At 44.1% G+C, this 15778-nt stretch overlaps 1 protein-coding gene across 1 annotated transcript; it reads left to right on the forward strand.

Annotated features, from left to right (window-relative positions):
* The first annotated feature begins 2950 nt into the window (after window positions 1-2950).
* On the forward strand, window positions 2951-9694 carry STMP1 (short transmembrane mitochondrial protein 1). Its single transcript, XM_086467723.1, has 3 exons — window positions 2951-3010; window positions 6796-6849; window positions 9228-9694. The coding sequence occupies exons 1-3, from the start codon at window positions 2996-2998 to the stop codon at window positions 9306-9308; spliced, it is 150 nt and encodes a 49-aa protein (XP_086323849.1). The 5' UTR covers window positions 2951-2995; the 3' UTR covers window positions 9309-9694.
* Window positions 9695-15778: the final 6084 nt, after the last annotated feature.

Consider the following 15778-nt stretch of genomic DNA (forward strand, 5'->3'; position numbering starts at 1 on the left):
CCCCGTCCCTATGCAACCAGGCAGCATCCCTATACTCTTCCCAGGATACCTGTCCCTGCTTCCACTGCCTGTGCACTTCTTTCTTCCCCTTTAGTTTGCCCAGCAGGCCTCGACTCAGCCATGCCGGTCTCTTGCCTTGCTTTCTTGATTTCTTACACCTGTGGATCAAGAGCTTTCATGCTCTATGGAAAGCGTCTTTAACGATCTGCCGGCTCTGTTCTGCGCCCTTGTCGCTGAGGGCAGTTTCCCCTGGGGTCCTATTGACCAACTCCTTGAAGAGCTGGAATCTGATTCCCTAAAATTCAGGATCCCGACTTTACTGTTTGCCTGACCCATATCCCTCAGGACTCCACCAGTGTGTGATCACTGCAGCCCAGGCTGCCTCCAATCTTGATGTCATCAATTAGCTAACTTGCATTGGTGACCATCAGGTCTAGTATGTCATTGCCTCTGGTAGGGCTGTCTTTTACCTAGTTTAAGAAGTTATCCTCCGGGAGTCTCCTGGATTGCCTACAGCTCGCTGTGCTACTCTTCCAGCAGCTGTTGGGGTAGTTGAAGTCCCGCCGAAGGAAAAAAGCCTGCGAGCGCAAAGCCTTCTGTAGTTGGAGTACGAAGACTTTGTCCATAGGCTCCCCTTGATCGGGCAGCTTGTAGCAGACACCAACCACAAGGTTTCCTTTGTTGCCTCGGTCTCTAATTCTTACCCATAAGCTTTCAAACTGCTCGTGGTTATTCTCCAGAGACAGCTTTTCACACTCTATCCATTTCTTGACGTAGAGAGCAATGCCTCCGCACCTCCTTCCTCACCTGTCCCTTCTGAACAGCCTATAGCCATCAATAGCAGCACTCCAGTCATGGGATTCATCCCACCAAGTTTCGGTAACGGCAACTAGGTTGTAGCTTTCTAGCGGCATGGTGGCTTCCAGCTTGTCCTGTTTGTTGCCCATGCTACATTCATTGGTGTAGAGGCACTTCAGCTGGGCTGTTGGCTGTCACCTTCTTAATTCCTTTGAGGGATTTCACTGGTGTTTCCCTGTTGGCTCCTATTGCCTCAGGAGACTCTGGCTCCCCTCCAAAAGACTTCAAGCATGCTGCGGTGTACCCAGCACACCTCAGAGAAATAGGCTGATGGCCTTCACTAGCACCTCAACCCTCTAACTCAGCATGACATCCCACAGATTACCACAAGGAAGCCTGATGAGTCTAAAGCTCTGTCAATGAGCTTCGCAAGCTCCTGAGCAAAGACCCTCTTCCCCCTTTGAGAAAGGTGAATCCTGTCTGATGCCAGCAAGCCTGGTGCCGTACAGGTGCCGATACGGAAAGAAAACAAAATTGTGCTGATGACACCAGAAAGTTGTCTGAAGTCCAGCTCCTCGCTACAGCATCACCAGGACCAAAAAACAACTTAGTATCTTTCTGTGCTTCCTTTCCTAAAATGGGTAGAAGATACTTCTTTATCACACTAAGGTCCCTGCCCCAGAAAGGCAGGAAGCTACATGTTTTCTATTAGACGGAGCATTTGAGCTTTCTGGGAATGGAGGTTTAGTTTAAGTTACCGTGATTTCAGGATAGAGATGCCTAATAGTTCCACAATAGCCACACATTTTGTTTTGGTGTGGTTTTTTTTTAATCTGAAAAGGTATGTGAGAAAGAGATTTGTAATATGTTGCACTAAAGTCTCTGATCTCTTACTGACTTTCAGGAGGAGAAAGCTTTCTGATATTTACTGACCAAAAACCAAGTAATCAAGTATAACCATGAAAAGAAACTAAACCGAGTGTTTCACAAAGGACAACTACTTTTCATTTTCTGATTGTGCTAGTAAAAAAAAAAAAAGGAAAGAACACAGGTTTTTTGAAAGCTCTTGTAGGATCATATGATGATTCAGGTGAGAGGGGGCTTCAGGAAGTCCCTACTCCAACTTCCTACTCAAGGAGGCAGGGTCAGCTCTAAACTTGGAGCTGGTTGCTCAGGGTTTAATCCAGCTGGGTCTTGAAAACCTCCAAAGATGGAGACAGCACAACCTCCCTGGGCAATCTGTGCCAACTGCCGGCCTGCCTCCCATAAGTGACAAAACAGTCTGTCCTTCAATCCAGCCCAGTTCTCTGGTTTCATCTTGTCCCTGCTGTCTCTCATCCTCCCATTATGCACAACTATGGAGAGCTTGGCTCTGCCTGACCAATACCCCCCTCGTAGGCTCGCGGGGGGGGATGTGCTGCTAGGTCCCTCGCAGGGCTACAGAAGTCCCGCTCTTTCATTCTCTCCTTGCAGGGAAGTCTCCAGCCCTGATCAGCTCCAGGACCCTTTGCTGAGCTTGCTCCAGCTTGTCCGAATCTTTCCTACACTGGGGCTCCAAACTTGGCCTTGAGTACCCTAGATGTGGTCTAGCAACTGCTGAATAGGGAAGAAAAACAAAAAAAGAACAATCAGAAAATCTCTCTTTTAGACTTATCCAGCATGGAAGGCTGACATCTCCCAAGCACTGAGGCAGGAGACACCCAACTAACACAGGATTTCACCTGCATCTAGATGCCTAGTTCCCCTCTTTCCTTTAAGACCCCAGCTTGAAATTATCCGTAGTGTAAAAATTCGGTCTCTCATGTAACTGCTCGGCAACCGCCGTGCAGACCCCCGGGAGCGACAGGCTCGATGGCCAGCACCGGACACCTCCCTGTGCAGCGGGAGGGAGGCCTTAAAAGATGGACCACCGCCCTCTTTGAGCGATGCCTTATCCCAAACAGCAGGAGTGAGCGGGCGTGAGCCACCTTCCTCACCGTCACCCCCGGGGGCGGGGGGGGGGGGGGGGGGGGGGTGTCCTAGGCCCGGGGCTTGGTGGGGCAGAGCCCGGGGGGCCGCCCAAGGGGCGCGGGCGGGCGGCGCTGAGCGCACCCCTCCCCGCAGCGGTGAGGGCGGGCCGGCACCCGGAAGAGGAGCCGCCGCCGCCGCCCGCCTGACTTCCCCAGCAGGCAGGCAGGCAGGCAGGCAGGCGGGCGCCATGCTGCAGTTCTTGGTAAGGCTCGGCGGGGCGGCGGCGCGGCCATTTCGCGGCGGGGCGGCGCGGAGCAAGGCGGCGGCGGCGGGGCCGCGGCAGCTCCTCGGCGAAGGGCGGAAAGCTGCTGTGTGCGGTCACCGCCCGCGCCCCGCTCCGGGGAGGCCCAGCGGGTGGGCGGCCTCCCCCTGCCGCGCTCCCCCGCCCCAGGGGCTGGCGGCGGCGGCCTCTCCCCGCTGCGCCGCACTCGCCGCTGCCAGCCTCGGGTGCTGCTGCCCCGTGGCGTGACTCGGCCCCGTGGCCGTGAGGCCGCTTCAGCGGGGCGACTGCGCCCGGTTTTCGGCTCTCCGGCAGCGCAGCATCCCTGTGCGTGCGGGTCCAGCCGGTTTGCCTTCGCCGGCTCGTTCGAGGCCGCCCTGGCCCTTTGAAATCGCCTCGCCCCGCACCGCCGGGTTTGGCCCTGCTGCCCGCAAAACAGTGCTTTAAAACTGCGCAGAAAATGTTCATGCCTTGTTTTTTTCTCCCAAGTCATGCCCTTAATTCGCCTTGGAGATTTGGCAGGTTTTGCTTGCTGAGGGTGATACCCTCCTGCTGCTCAAATTTCGGTGTATTAGCATGTGTACCTCCCTCCTTTTGTGAGACCAGGGTTTTTCAGTCCTTGCCATTAAAGATTTGTCGCTGGAGATGTGGACTTTATATATAGAAGTTAAGGCAAGGGATCATGTTTCATCGCTGCCTTTCATTAAATCCCCTTAAAAACAGCAGAATTAATAGACTGAATGGTTTTGTACTTTTCTCATTTTAACATTCGTTTCTGTCTTTCTGTATTTTCCCCTAAACTCTTCTGGGTGTCTGAAGTTCCATACCTGACTACTCTTCATTAAATACTTGGTCGATGCTGGTATTTTTTACTGCCAAGTGTGGAAATAAGTTACCTGACCAAAAGATGCTGGTTTCTGCTGTAGCAAAGCATGGAAACAGATATTAGGAAAAATTCCTTCCCCGAAAGGGTTGTCAGGCATTGGAACAGGCTGCCCGGGGAAGTAGCTGAGTCACCATCCCTGGAGGTATTTAAAAGACATGTAGATGTGGTGCTTAGGGACATGGTTTAGTGGTGGGCTTGGCAGTGCTGGGTTAACAGTTGGGCTGGATGATCTTAAAGGTCTTTTCCAACCTAAATGATTCTGTGATTCTAGTGATGTGAGGGATACTCAAAAGTTTTAGTTGAGTTCGGTTATGTCCCAGTAAGTACAAACAGTAAGTGATATTGTTTCATCTTTTGTTGAGGGAAGAGTAATTTAGCTGGCTAATAAATTTCATACCAAGTGTTGATGCAGAGCAAGAAGAGATGGCGTGTTGTAATATGGGAGTCTTGCGTGTTTTCATTAAATGAATAATTAAGACCTATTTCTTATCATAACTTTATAATATGTAATATATGTATGAAAGCCTCAGTCATTTCTGTAGCTGTTTATAGTCTCTCTACACTCTGGCAAAACCATTCAATAAGGGTAAATATGCTTAGCCACTCCCAAAGTTTTTGTCTTTATCAACTCTGTGGCTTGCTGCTAATTTTTTTTGTTGCTAGATAAAAACCTCTTATTAATTGTGACCCCCTGATTAGTGCCTGAAAGTTAGAAAAAAGATATAGTAATTCTGGGTTTCTTCCCTCTTTGGGTGTAGATTGGGTGTTTGACTCTTGCTGCCCCTTGTTAGGTCTGTAGTAGGGAGATAAAGGGATAATCGCACAAACCTTATATTTTTGCTATCCGGAGTTAAGCATTAAATACACATTTTTTAAAAATGCAACTTGAAATGCTGTGTAGAAATTGGAAGACCTTGAACTCTCACCAGCCCTGTTCTCCTTCGTTAACATGCGCATTTTAATTTGCTGTATGTTTTGCTTTCCACATAATTCAAGTCTAAATAGTGATTATTTTTTTCCCTCTGCTTGAATTGTCAACTATAAAAGTAAACGTAACTGGGTGAATTGCTCTTAAATGCAGTGCTAGACTTTTCAATAAAGGAGTACACTTAAAGGGAGTACTGGTCTCAGTACTGTCTGTACTGAATGAGGTTTATCACACAGCAGTATATATGAGTTGTCCCATCTTTGGAAATGTTCTAGGGCGAAAGACTAGAAAACTGCTAAGAAACGAGAACCTGGTTTGTGTTTTCAAGTGAGTTATCAGACACTGCTAAAGATCCGGGAAATTTTCCTCTGCTAGAGTGATGTTCTGCATTAAGAGGAATTGCAAGTCTGGTTTACATCAATGCAATATTTGTTAATATCTCCCAGAGTGTTCTTTTAACTGATAATTGAAACTACAAGAGCAGTGACTGATGACCAGTGCAGTATGCACAAAAAGAACTTTACTGTTTCTGAAATTGTTAAAGCTAAGCTCCCTAAAAAGTAATAATAAATAAAGAGTAAGACCAAAAATCTGTTTAAGAAAATACTGAAGTAACTTGCAGTCATCATTCATTTGGCAGTTTTCAACGAATTTTAGTTTTCTACAGCTAGCTTTTCACCAGTGATGCTTATGGAGTCTGAATCACTGAAAAGATGAGCTGTACCATATCCTGCTTTGGGCATGGAAAAGTCTAGTCAGTATGTGATGACAAAGTTCTTATTGTGGACAGTGGTTTTATTTTTCTTAAAATATTCTTATTTTGACAGCAGTGACCATAAGCAATAACAATTTTCTTAAATAGAACTGGCCTCTACTGTCATATAGAGTGATTTGTCTATTGACAATGAATGAAGGCACAGTATTACTAGTGTCCCCTTCCAAAACAGTCAAATGAACTTTCATAGTATAAGAAGTACTTATTATGAAATGTAACAATAAAAATAAAATCTAGGATCTTGGGGAGTTGCTGAATGAAAATCTCATCACCTTTCCTTGAAGAGAGGATTTCTTTCACTTCAGAAGTGTTGTTATGCTCGAGGATTTTCCTCAGCTGGCAAACAGGGCCTGGGCCAGGGTCTGTGCTTGTGATTTGCTGTCGCTCTCCTTCCAGGGTGCATTTTCACAGACACCCTTCAGCAACTACAAGTTTGCACAGTTGTCAAAAGAGGTTGTGCCCTGCTTCCAACCAACAGTGCTTTCTTGCCTTAGAGGAGCCCCTAGATCAGAGTGGATTTGGCTGAAAACTAATCTTTTGGGGTCAAAGGAGTCTGAAAGGTGTTAGTGGTTGCGGAAGAGAAGTAGCAGATTTACATCAGTTTAAGTTGATGGAGAAGTTCTACTCTTAAACCTTTTAAGGTGAGACTGGGATCTTTTTGGAGTCAGAGCCTCTGTTCTGACTTTCAAGCTTGTGAACCTTTTTTTTTTACTGGGTTATGTCTTTGTAGATGTGTATCCCTCTTCAGCACTGAGCAGCGTTTTAGTGGAATGTTGCTTTAGGCTTTCCAGGCATGGACCAAGAGCTTTGTGATACATAGGTCCCTGCTGCTATCTCCCCAATTTTTGCAGGAGTTACTGCTTTTGTGGGTGTGCAAAGAATTTTACAAAGATGATCATAGCCTGATCCAAATACCCAAGTAGTCTTGGAGATGTCTATTGAAAACACAACTGCTCTCTGTTTTGGAAATGATGGTAAGGTTTTCCTGATGAGGAAGATGGGTAAAATTGCACCTCTCTGGAAGAAAGGCGAGTAATTAAGTGGGAGTGGAATTGAAACTCTAGTCTTCACATGACTTGTAATGTTCATTTTGTTTTGTTTTGGTTTATTTTATTTTAACCAATATGTTTTTGATGGAAGGATGTTAACTACTCTTTTCTCTCTTTCTTCCTTTTTAGCTTGGTTTTACTCTTGGCAATGTGGTTGGGATGTATCTTGCTCAGAACTATGATGTGAGTATCCTTGTATTCTCAGAGTTAAACCTATTCTGAACTGAAAATATAAGACTGTTTTCACCTCAGTCAGAACCAAATCAGTCTTTATTTTGATGTCTTATTTTATTTAAGCAGAATGCAGATCATACTGACTTTAGTTACAGATGAACTGGAACTCAAATGTAAATGGAACCAAAACATCTGCCTCTTTGACATCTTCTCTGTGGTAGAGTAATGCTTAGAGCCCTATCTGGTGTTGGGGCCCTAGAGCACAGGTATGGTAAACAGGCATCTACATAGATAGAAACAGCAGAAACAGAAAAGGTTTAGCAGCTGCTCATGGATTGTACTGGCACTAAAATCCTGGTTTTCTGACTCAGTACACCTGTTTGTTACTTAAAAATCCTTCAGAGCATCTGAAATATCTGTCTTCTATACCAATAATGAAAATAAGTTTTGCTAGCTTTTCTGGAAAATTCAGCACCTGTTCCTGCTTCAAACAGTATATTGACCTGCAATCTTTCTTTCCTTCTTTTCTCACTGTGCGAAAAGAAAGAAAGTGAACTTTCTTTCCTCAGTTCTCATGGTGAACAGAGATTTTTCACTGTGAGAGAGTAGGATAAGATTTAGAGCTGAATCTTCAATACAAGCTTTTCATTTCTGCAGATTCAAGAGCAATGCCACTTAGCTGTTTACAGGCTAGAGGAGTTAATGAAATTTAACATATAGTCACTCCAGTAAGAGTACTAATAAATAGGCTGTTTTTTCTTTCCAATATATATTTTTCATTGATAAGAAAATGTAGTCATAAGAAAATATTTGGGTGTATCAATATGTATCCTAAGCATGGTATGCTGCTTTTCTGGCAGCACTAGTAGAGTATTGCCACAAGAGGGGGTCTTAATGCTTTTGATTTGCAGGACATGGTTTCCTGGGAATGTAACACTGACTTGCAGGATGAACATTGTAATTTTGTGGCCAGTATCAAAGATGATTTGTTTTAGATGACATCTAAGATAGACTTGTCATAACGAGGTCCTAATTCTGCAGCTGTACACACATATGCTTAGTTATAAGCATGTCGAGGGTTCTGCTGACAGCAGTGGAGTTCTCTTGGTTTAGGTAAAAGTCAGGCATGTTACAGGCTGGGTTCTTAATTTCATTTGCTCAAACAGAGTTTAACTTTGAAAGGGAAGGTAAGAGAAACTTACGATATTACCTGTACTATCGGCCACAAACCATCCAATGAGAGAACTGCAATCTGCTTGGATTAACTTTCCTTCTGCTCTGTGCTCAGGTTGTGTATGAAGCAAAAGGCCATGATTTTTTTCACGACTGCCAGTGGGACCTTTGCTTTACGTTCGTTTTAATCAGTTAGCTTGTAAAATTCTATGTTGCCAATTCCCAGTTTTAGCTAGTCATGTGATAATCTATTCCTTCCCTTTTAAAGTTGCTGTTCTGTTTTTTTGTTGTTTTTTTTTTGTGTCTAAGTTGTCAAAATTTACTGTTGGATTGCTTTATCAAAATGCCTTTATTTGCAAGAAAAAGGTGAAGTTTTGAGGTTTGCAAGCAGTAAATTGAATTTTCGTTCAAGTATAAACTGCAAAAGGTTGCCAATTTGAATGCAGTAGAATTCCCCAGTGGGGAATATTGGTTCTCACAAAATGGACCAGGAAAAGTATTTCTTCATAAATTTCTTGAGAACATATTTGCTGCTCTTAAACATCTCTTTTTCTCTTGGTTTGTGACCAGTATAGTGCGATCTTAATTTCTCCTCCAAAATTCATTATTAAAGTCTGTGCATCAGTGCTTAAATTGGCTTAGTCCTGGCAGTTTGTCCTCTTTCAGTGAGGAAGCCAAACTGGTCTTACTAAATTTCCCGTGAAATGATCTTTTTTCCTCCCTCCTGTTCCCATCACCACTGGCTGACTTTTAGTCTTAACAATCTAAAATATTTTCCGGATCCTCATGTGAGGTGCTTTTAGCTGCTGTTTACAGGGGAGGTGGACTAGATGACCTTTAAAGGTCCCTTCAAACCCGAACTGTTCTGTGATTCTGTAAAGGTGGTAGATGCCTCATCCCTGGAAACATTCACGGCCAGGTTGGACTGGGCTCTGAGCAACCTCATCTGGCTAAAGATGTCCCTGCTCACTGCGGGGGGGTTGGACTAGATGGCCTTCAAACCCAAACTGTTTTATGATGTTGCTTTGTTTTTAGCCGCTGTGTAAGGTAACAAATCCCAGAAGCAAGTATCTTTTAGAAACCAGTTTAAACTTCATAGAATTTCTTGCTGTGTTTACGTTATTGTCTTTCTGGCTGAGGCTCATGTAGCTCGGGATTTTTTGTTAATTTGTGTCATTTTTGTTTTTTTTTTTTGTTTTGTTGTGTCTTTAAAGATTCCTAACATTGCAAAGAAGCTTGAAGATTTTAAGAAGGATGTGGAAGCTAAGAAGAAACCTCCCAGCGACAAGTCCTAAGAAAACAGTGTTATTACCCAGGTCACCTCTGTTCATGCATCAAGGGTGCAATTTACCTTTCAGGCAACAAAGACCAAGTAGAGAGTTGGCATGGGAGGTTCCTCTACTTTTAGTCTCCTAGAACTGGAATGTCCTTCTTTTGAAAGAGCAGCCGTGAACCTTTCCTGGGACTGATTTTCAAGGGTTTCAGAATTTGGATTTGCAGCTGATATGTGACTGGATAAGATCGTTTGTATTTTTCGTTACTGCTTTTCCTAATATTTTGTAACCCATTTTTACTTGATCCAACTGGAGTCCTGTTAGTCCTGTTACTATGCGTACCTCGCACTTTGTAATACCTTAGTTCTTGGAACATCACAAAAGAAATTAAATGCATCAAGAAGTAACTTCCAGAGTTCCTTGTCATTTGTTGTGAGCAGCAGTACTTCACTGTCCTTAAGATTCTCATTCCATTATTGGAGATGGGAAAGTTAATTTGTCAAACTATGAACCTGGAGGAAAGGCAGGAGCTCCTGCTTTTCCCGTTGTGTTAAATGATCACTTCCAGTAGTGTAGACTTTGCGCAAACATGGCTGATTTCAAAAAATGTAAAAGGCCCTCCACTTTAACCCATGTTTCAAATTCCTTGTTTCTTCTATTACTGTCTCTTCCTCTTTTTTCCCTTCTGCTTGGTAGCTTGAGGATGTCTCTGGAGTTATGGGGAGGATGGGAAAGAGAAGAGTTACCTTCCATAAGTGGTACTTGGGCCACGTGGGCGTCAGCAGTCACATTGTGAGTGCAAACCATTCACTTTATGTGCTTAACGGCCCAGTTTCTAAGTATGCTTTTTTACTGCCTCTTGGTGTGGAACAAGGACTAGAGCTCAGTATTTCTGTCAAGTGTCTGGTATTCCTCTTACTTATTCCTGTGCATAGTCTTCAGCCCATTGCCTTCGCATTTGGTTCAGTTGTCTACCATGTATTTTCTTAGGACTAGAACCATTTATCAGCTGTCCCTCTTATGTTTGTTGGGTATGCTCCTCTTCACCCACTGCTGTCACTAAAAGCCCTGGTGTGTGAGAAAATACGCATCATATTGTAGCACTGTCCTTTTCTGTTTGAATGGAAAGCGAAGTCTACATTTCAAAACCGTAGTCCTTCTATTGTAAGTTCTAAAGAAAATATTGTGGTAGTTTCAGTAGATGTAAGTTTTATTAATTCAACAGTCTATCAATTAATTTTTTTTCTGTAAAATGGAAGAGTCCTATCAGCTCTGTAAGGTGGCTTAAATCACTGAGTCTCCTTGATAGTCTTTTTCAGGATGTTAAAGACAAAGAAAAGTCCCAGAAAGATATTCTCTTCGCTTTTATTAACAATATCTGGTGGTGGAGTGCTACGGGTGAGTAGGAGGAACAAGCATAGAGAATGACCTTGTCCACATCTTCAGGCTCTTGATTAAAGCATACTGTGATGGGTTGATCTGGCTGGACACCAGGTGCCTGTCAAAGCTGCTCTTAAGCTGGACAAGGGAGAGAATGAACGGCTTGTGGGTCAAGATAAGGACAGGGAAGGATCATTCGCCTATTACTGTCGTGGGCAAAATAGACTCGACTTGGGGAAAAATTAATTTATTAGCAATCAAATCAGAGTAGGTGTCCTGGTTCCAGCTGGGACAGAGTTAACTTTTATTTCCTAGTAGCTGGTAGAGTGCTGTCTCTTGGATTTAGTATGAGAATACTGTTGATAGCACATTGATGTTTTAGTTGTTGCTAAGTAGTGCCTATCCTAAGGCAAGGACTTTTCAGTTTCCCCTGCTCTGCCAGCAAGGAGCTGCACAAGAAGCTGGGAGGGAGCATATTCCATACTATATGATGGCATGCTCAGTATATAAATGGAGGAGTTGGCTAGGAGGGGCCAATCCCTGCTTGGGGACTGGCTGGGAACAGGTCAGTGGGTGGTGAGTAATGGCATTGTGCATCACTTGTTTTTTCTTGGGTTTTATTTATCTTTTTGTTATTTTCCCTTTCATTATTATTATATTTTATTTCAATTATTAAACTGTTCTTATGTCAACCGTGTGGTTTACTTTTTTTTTTTTTTTTTTTTTTTCTGATTCTTCTCCTCATCCCACTGGGAGTGGGGAGGAGTGACCAAGCAGCTGTGTGGTGCTCAGTTGCCAGCTGGGGTTAACCCATGACAGTAAGATAATGAGAAATAAAACCAAATCTTAACCCCGCACCCCTCCTTTCTTCTTGGGCTTAACTTTACTCCTGATTTGCTCTACTTCTTGCCCCCCCAGTGGCACAGGGGGTCAGGGAACAGGCGTTGTGATCAGTTCATCACATGCCCCTCTTTCCTCCTCAGGTGGAGGACTCCTCACACTCCTCCCCTGCTCCAGTGTGCAGTCCCTCCCACAGGAGACAGTCCTCCACAAAATTTTCCAACGCGAGTCCTTCCCACGGGCTGCAGTTCTTCATGAACTGCTCTAGCATGGGTTCCCCCACAGGCTTACAAGTCCTGCCAACAAACCTGCTCCAGCGTGGGCTCCCATCTCCACAGGTCCTGCCAGGAGCCTACTGCAGCGTGGGCTTCCCACAGGCTCACAGCCTTCTTCAAGTGTATCTACCTGCTCTGGCATGGCGTTCTCCATGGGCTACAGGTCGATACCTGCTCCACTGTTAACCTCCATGGGCTGCAGGGGGCAGCCTGCCTCACCATGGTCTTCACAAGGGAATCTGCTCTGGCACCTGGAGCACCTCCTCCCCATCCTTCTTCACTGACCTTGGTTTCTGCAGGGTTGTTTCTCTCACATGTTCTCACTCTTCTCTTCATCTGCAATTGCTGCTATGCAGCAACTTTTTCCCCTTCTTGAATATGTTATCCTAGATGCACTACCACCGTCATTGATGGGCTCACCCTTAGCCAGCAATGGGTCCATCTTGGAGCCAGCTGGCATTGGCTTTGTCAGACATAGGGGAAGCTTCCCGCAGCTTCTCACAGGAGCCACCCCTGTAGCCTGCCTGCCACGCAAACCTAATACACGTACCTGGAGTGCTTCTCCATTAGTGTTTTAGTTAGGCTGAGGATTGTGCCCTCAGAGTGAATTGTCCTTTTACCATGTTTTCATTCTAATCATGGGAACAGAGCATGTGGACTGGCATCCTTTCAGAAGAGGTTAAACCAGGTGTGCTTTGGTCTCTAACAGGGTGTTTAGTCAATTAGACAGGCCTAGAGACATTCAAAGGGTCTATTTCTCAAATATCCCAAGCCTTGGGCACTGTTTTGCTCTGTAGGCACAGTAGACTGCACTGTTTGAGATAAACATAGCGTGACAGCTTTTAAGTACAGGACTCCTCATGTACCCATTGTAATTTTCACCCTCTATCCCAATACCTTTGGTTCGGATACATCTGGGTGGATTCCAAGCTCAGGAGTTTTCACTGAATTGGCAAAGGACACATTTACGTAATACCCCATGCCAAACTTTTGCTTCCTTTTCTAAAGTTCCATGATGGCAGAGTTCTTCCACAATGCAGTCCTGAAACTGAGGAAAGTATTTCTCATCTAAAGATTCTCTTTCTTAAAGAATAAAAATGCATATGAGAAATATTTCACCTGTAATTTCCCATCCTTCTTTTTACCATCTGCCCTGAAATGTGTATCTGGAATAAAAGTTTTCAGTCTTTGCTAATGAATATTTGCCAACTTTAAAAGCCACCTCAAGTCAGACAGTCTTAGTAGCTGTATTTCCAACTCTCCCTATAGTAAACACTCAAAAAATGCAAAGAGGGAGAAATTATTTTTACCATCTAACATAGGTTATCAGAAACCTTGTGGTAGCAATATGTATTGAAGATATCAAGAATGTGCTTGGGGAAGGAAGTTCACAAATAAAGTACAGCTATGATGACTGAAGTAGTAGTGTATGCTCTGGTCTTTGAGAGGGGTTTCGATTAGCTTTTGTAGACTTCAGAGCAGACTGAAGAAACTGTCTTCCACACACAAAAACTTTTCCATAGAGTGAGACAGCACTGCACAACTGTTTTGATGCTTTCATGAATGTGATGAACTTAGTTTTCCCCAGCTTCCATCCCCACCACCCCACTCTTTCTTTCCTATTCTTGAGCAGATTATTGAAAAAGACTGGCTCTAACCCATTCATATTTCTTGGCTTGTCATATAAAATAATGTTAGTGTTTAAAATTGGATTATTTCTTTCCTCAAATGTGCTTTATGTTCTTCCCTTTCTTTACACAGAGACAAGAAGGGAAATAATATTCAGTCTGTTTGTTGCCAGACAGGCCTATGTTACTCTAAATGTGTAATTTGGAGCTGAAACTTTCAGCTGAGCATTCCAAGCAGATGTTAGGAATCTTTTTTCCGTATCAGATTGTGAAGTAAACCATCTACAGCTGTAGTGCTGTAGAAACAATATATGCTCATTACTGTTAAAGACAGGACTTTTTAAGTGTTTCACACTGTCTACGACACTTTCCATTTTATACAGCTCAAGCTGTCTTTTTTGTCCCACATAATAAGCTGTAGATCTGGATAACGTAACGCAGTTTTTGTTGACTTTGCAACTACTGTATAACACATTTTACCTAACTGATTCAGCCTGAGGTTAACCTAGAGGATACTAAAGGTTAACCTTATATTTCAGAGGGCAGAGAGTACACACAGATAATGACTGCTTGATGCAGATCTTGCATCTAAGGGCTCAGAGGGCTTTGGATGTAGTGGTGTCATAGCAGGTTGCAAAGGATGAATGCACCTTCAAGATACCTAGGAGCAAGTTTCCCACTTAACATGGGTACTGTGAATTTCAGCGCGTTCAAAATGCCTATGTGGATAGCTGAGATTGCCAGCTAAAATATGCAGTCTTCCTTCCTTTGCTAAAGGATTATTTTAAGACATGTCCTAGGAGCTGAAGGTTCGAGGCAAAAGGGGAGGAGAGGAATGTATGAGCTACTAATAGTCTTCTGAAGTATTTACTGTGGATTTATGAGCTACTAATAGTCTTCTGAAATATTTACTGCGGATTAAGACTGTTATCTTGTGATGGAAAATGCTGGCTTAAGGCTCTTTTAGACCATCTTCCGTTGAATACAATAAAGGGTTAATAATGAAAATATACAAAATGCCAGATAGCAAAGCTGATTATTAGCTTACTGGGCACCAGAGCTCAAATAGACAGTGGATTTACCTCACAGAACTTCACTAACATGAATGCTCAGCGGTGCCATTTCGTGTCACAAACCACAGCCCCTTGTCTCGTGATGTGTGCTCCATCCCTTGATCTTCGTGGCCCTTGGGCAGGACTTGCTCCAGTATGACCATGTGCCTTTTGTACTGGGGAGCCCAGAACTTGACATAGCAGTCCAGATGTGTTTCACCAGGGATAAGAAGAGGGGAAGGATCGCCTCCTTCCTCAACCTGTGGGGTATGCTCTGCCTAATGCAGCTCAGGATGCTGTTTGCCTTCTTTGCCTCAAGGGCACATTGCTGACTCACATTCAACTTGTCTACCAGGATCCCCAGGTCCTTTTCTGAAAAACGCTTTCCAGCTAGTCAGCTCCAGCTTGTAATGGTGCATGGGATTACTCTTCCCCAAATATGGGACTTTGCATTTCCTTTCATTGAACTTCTTGAGATTCATGTCAGTCCATTTCTCTGGCCCTTCTGAATGACAGCACAGCCATCTTGTACATCAACCACTCCTCCCAATTTTGTGCTATCTACAAACTTGCCAAGAGTGCACGCTGTTCTATTGTCCAGGGCATTAATGAATATGGCAGTGTTCATTAACTCAATATTGGCCCTGGTGTTTTCCCCTGGGGTAAACCATTAAAGACGGGCCTCCAGCTGGACTTTGTGGTGCTGACCACAACCCTTTAAGCCCAGCACTTCAGCCAGTATTCAGTCCACTTTACCATTCAGTTACCTAGTCCATGCTTCCTCAATTTGTCTGGGTTGTTGTTGGGGAAGGCCATGTCAAAAGCCTTGCCAAACAACATCAGTTGCTCTCCCCTCATCCATCAGGCTAGTCATTTTGTTGTACAAATGCCGGGCTGGTCAGGCACCATTTTGCTGTCATAAATTCATGTGGATTACTCCAAATGTACTCACATGTTTGAAAACGGCTTCCAGGAGGATTTGCTTCATCACCTTCCCAAGGACTGAAGTGTGACTGACCAGCCTGTAGTTCCCTAAATGTTCTTCCTTGAAGATAGAAGTGACATTTGCTTTCTTCCAGTCCTCAGGGGCCTTTCTGGATCACTATAACCTTTCGAAGACAATAGAGAGTGGCCTCACAATGACATTGACCAGCTCCTTCAGCATTTCTTTAGATTTCCTTTTGCAACTTGTGTGCCTGTAGAGGCCCTTCTTGTTAGAGAATCAGGAGCCAAGGGTGATCCCAGTGCAGTCAGTGCCCTCACAAGTGGGCCACAGCCCCACAGTCCTGCGCACAGCAGGCAGCACCAGTGGCTGG

Source organism: Leptosomus discolor, chromosome 1, assembly GCF_034619465.1.
Source record: "Leptosomus discolor isolate bLepDis1 chromosome 1, bLepDis1.hap2, whole genome shotgun sequence".
Lineage (NCBI taxonomy): Eukaryota > Metazoa > Chordata > Aves > Leptosomiformes > Leptosomidae > Leptosomus > Leptosomus discolor.

What these genes read in the sequence shown, in the direction of transcription:
- STMP1 (XM_086467723.1), top strand. An exon ending in ATCTTGCTCAGAACTATGAT is followed by an intron (nt 6,850 to 9,227) that starts GTGAGTATCCTT and finishes GTGTCTTTAAAG; the next exon opens with ATTCCTAACATTGCAAAGAA.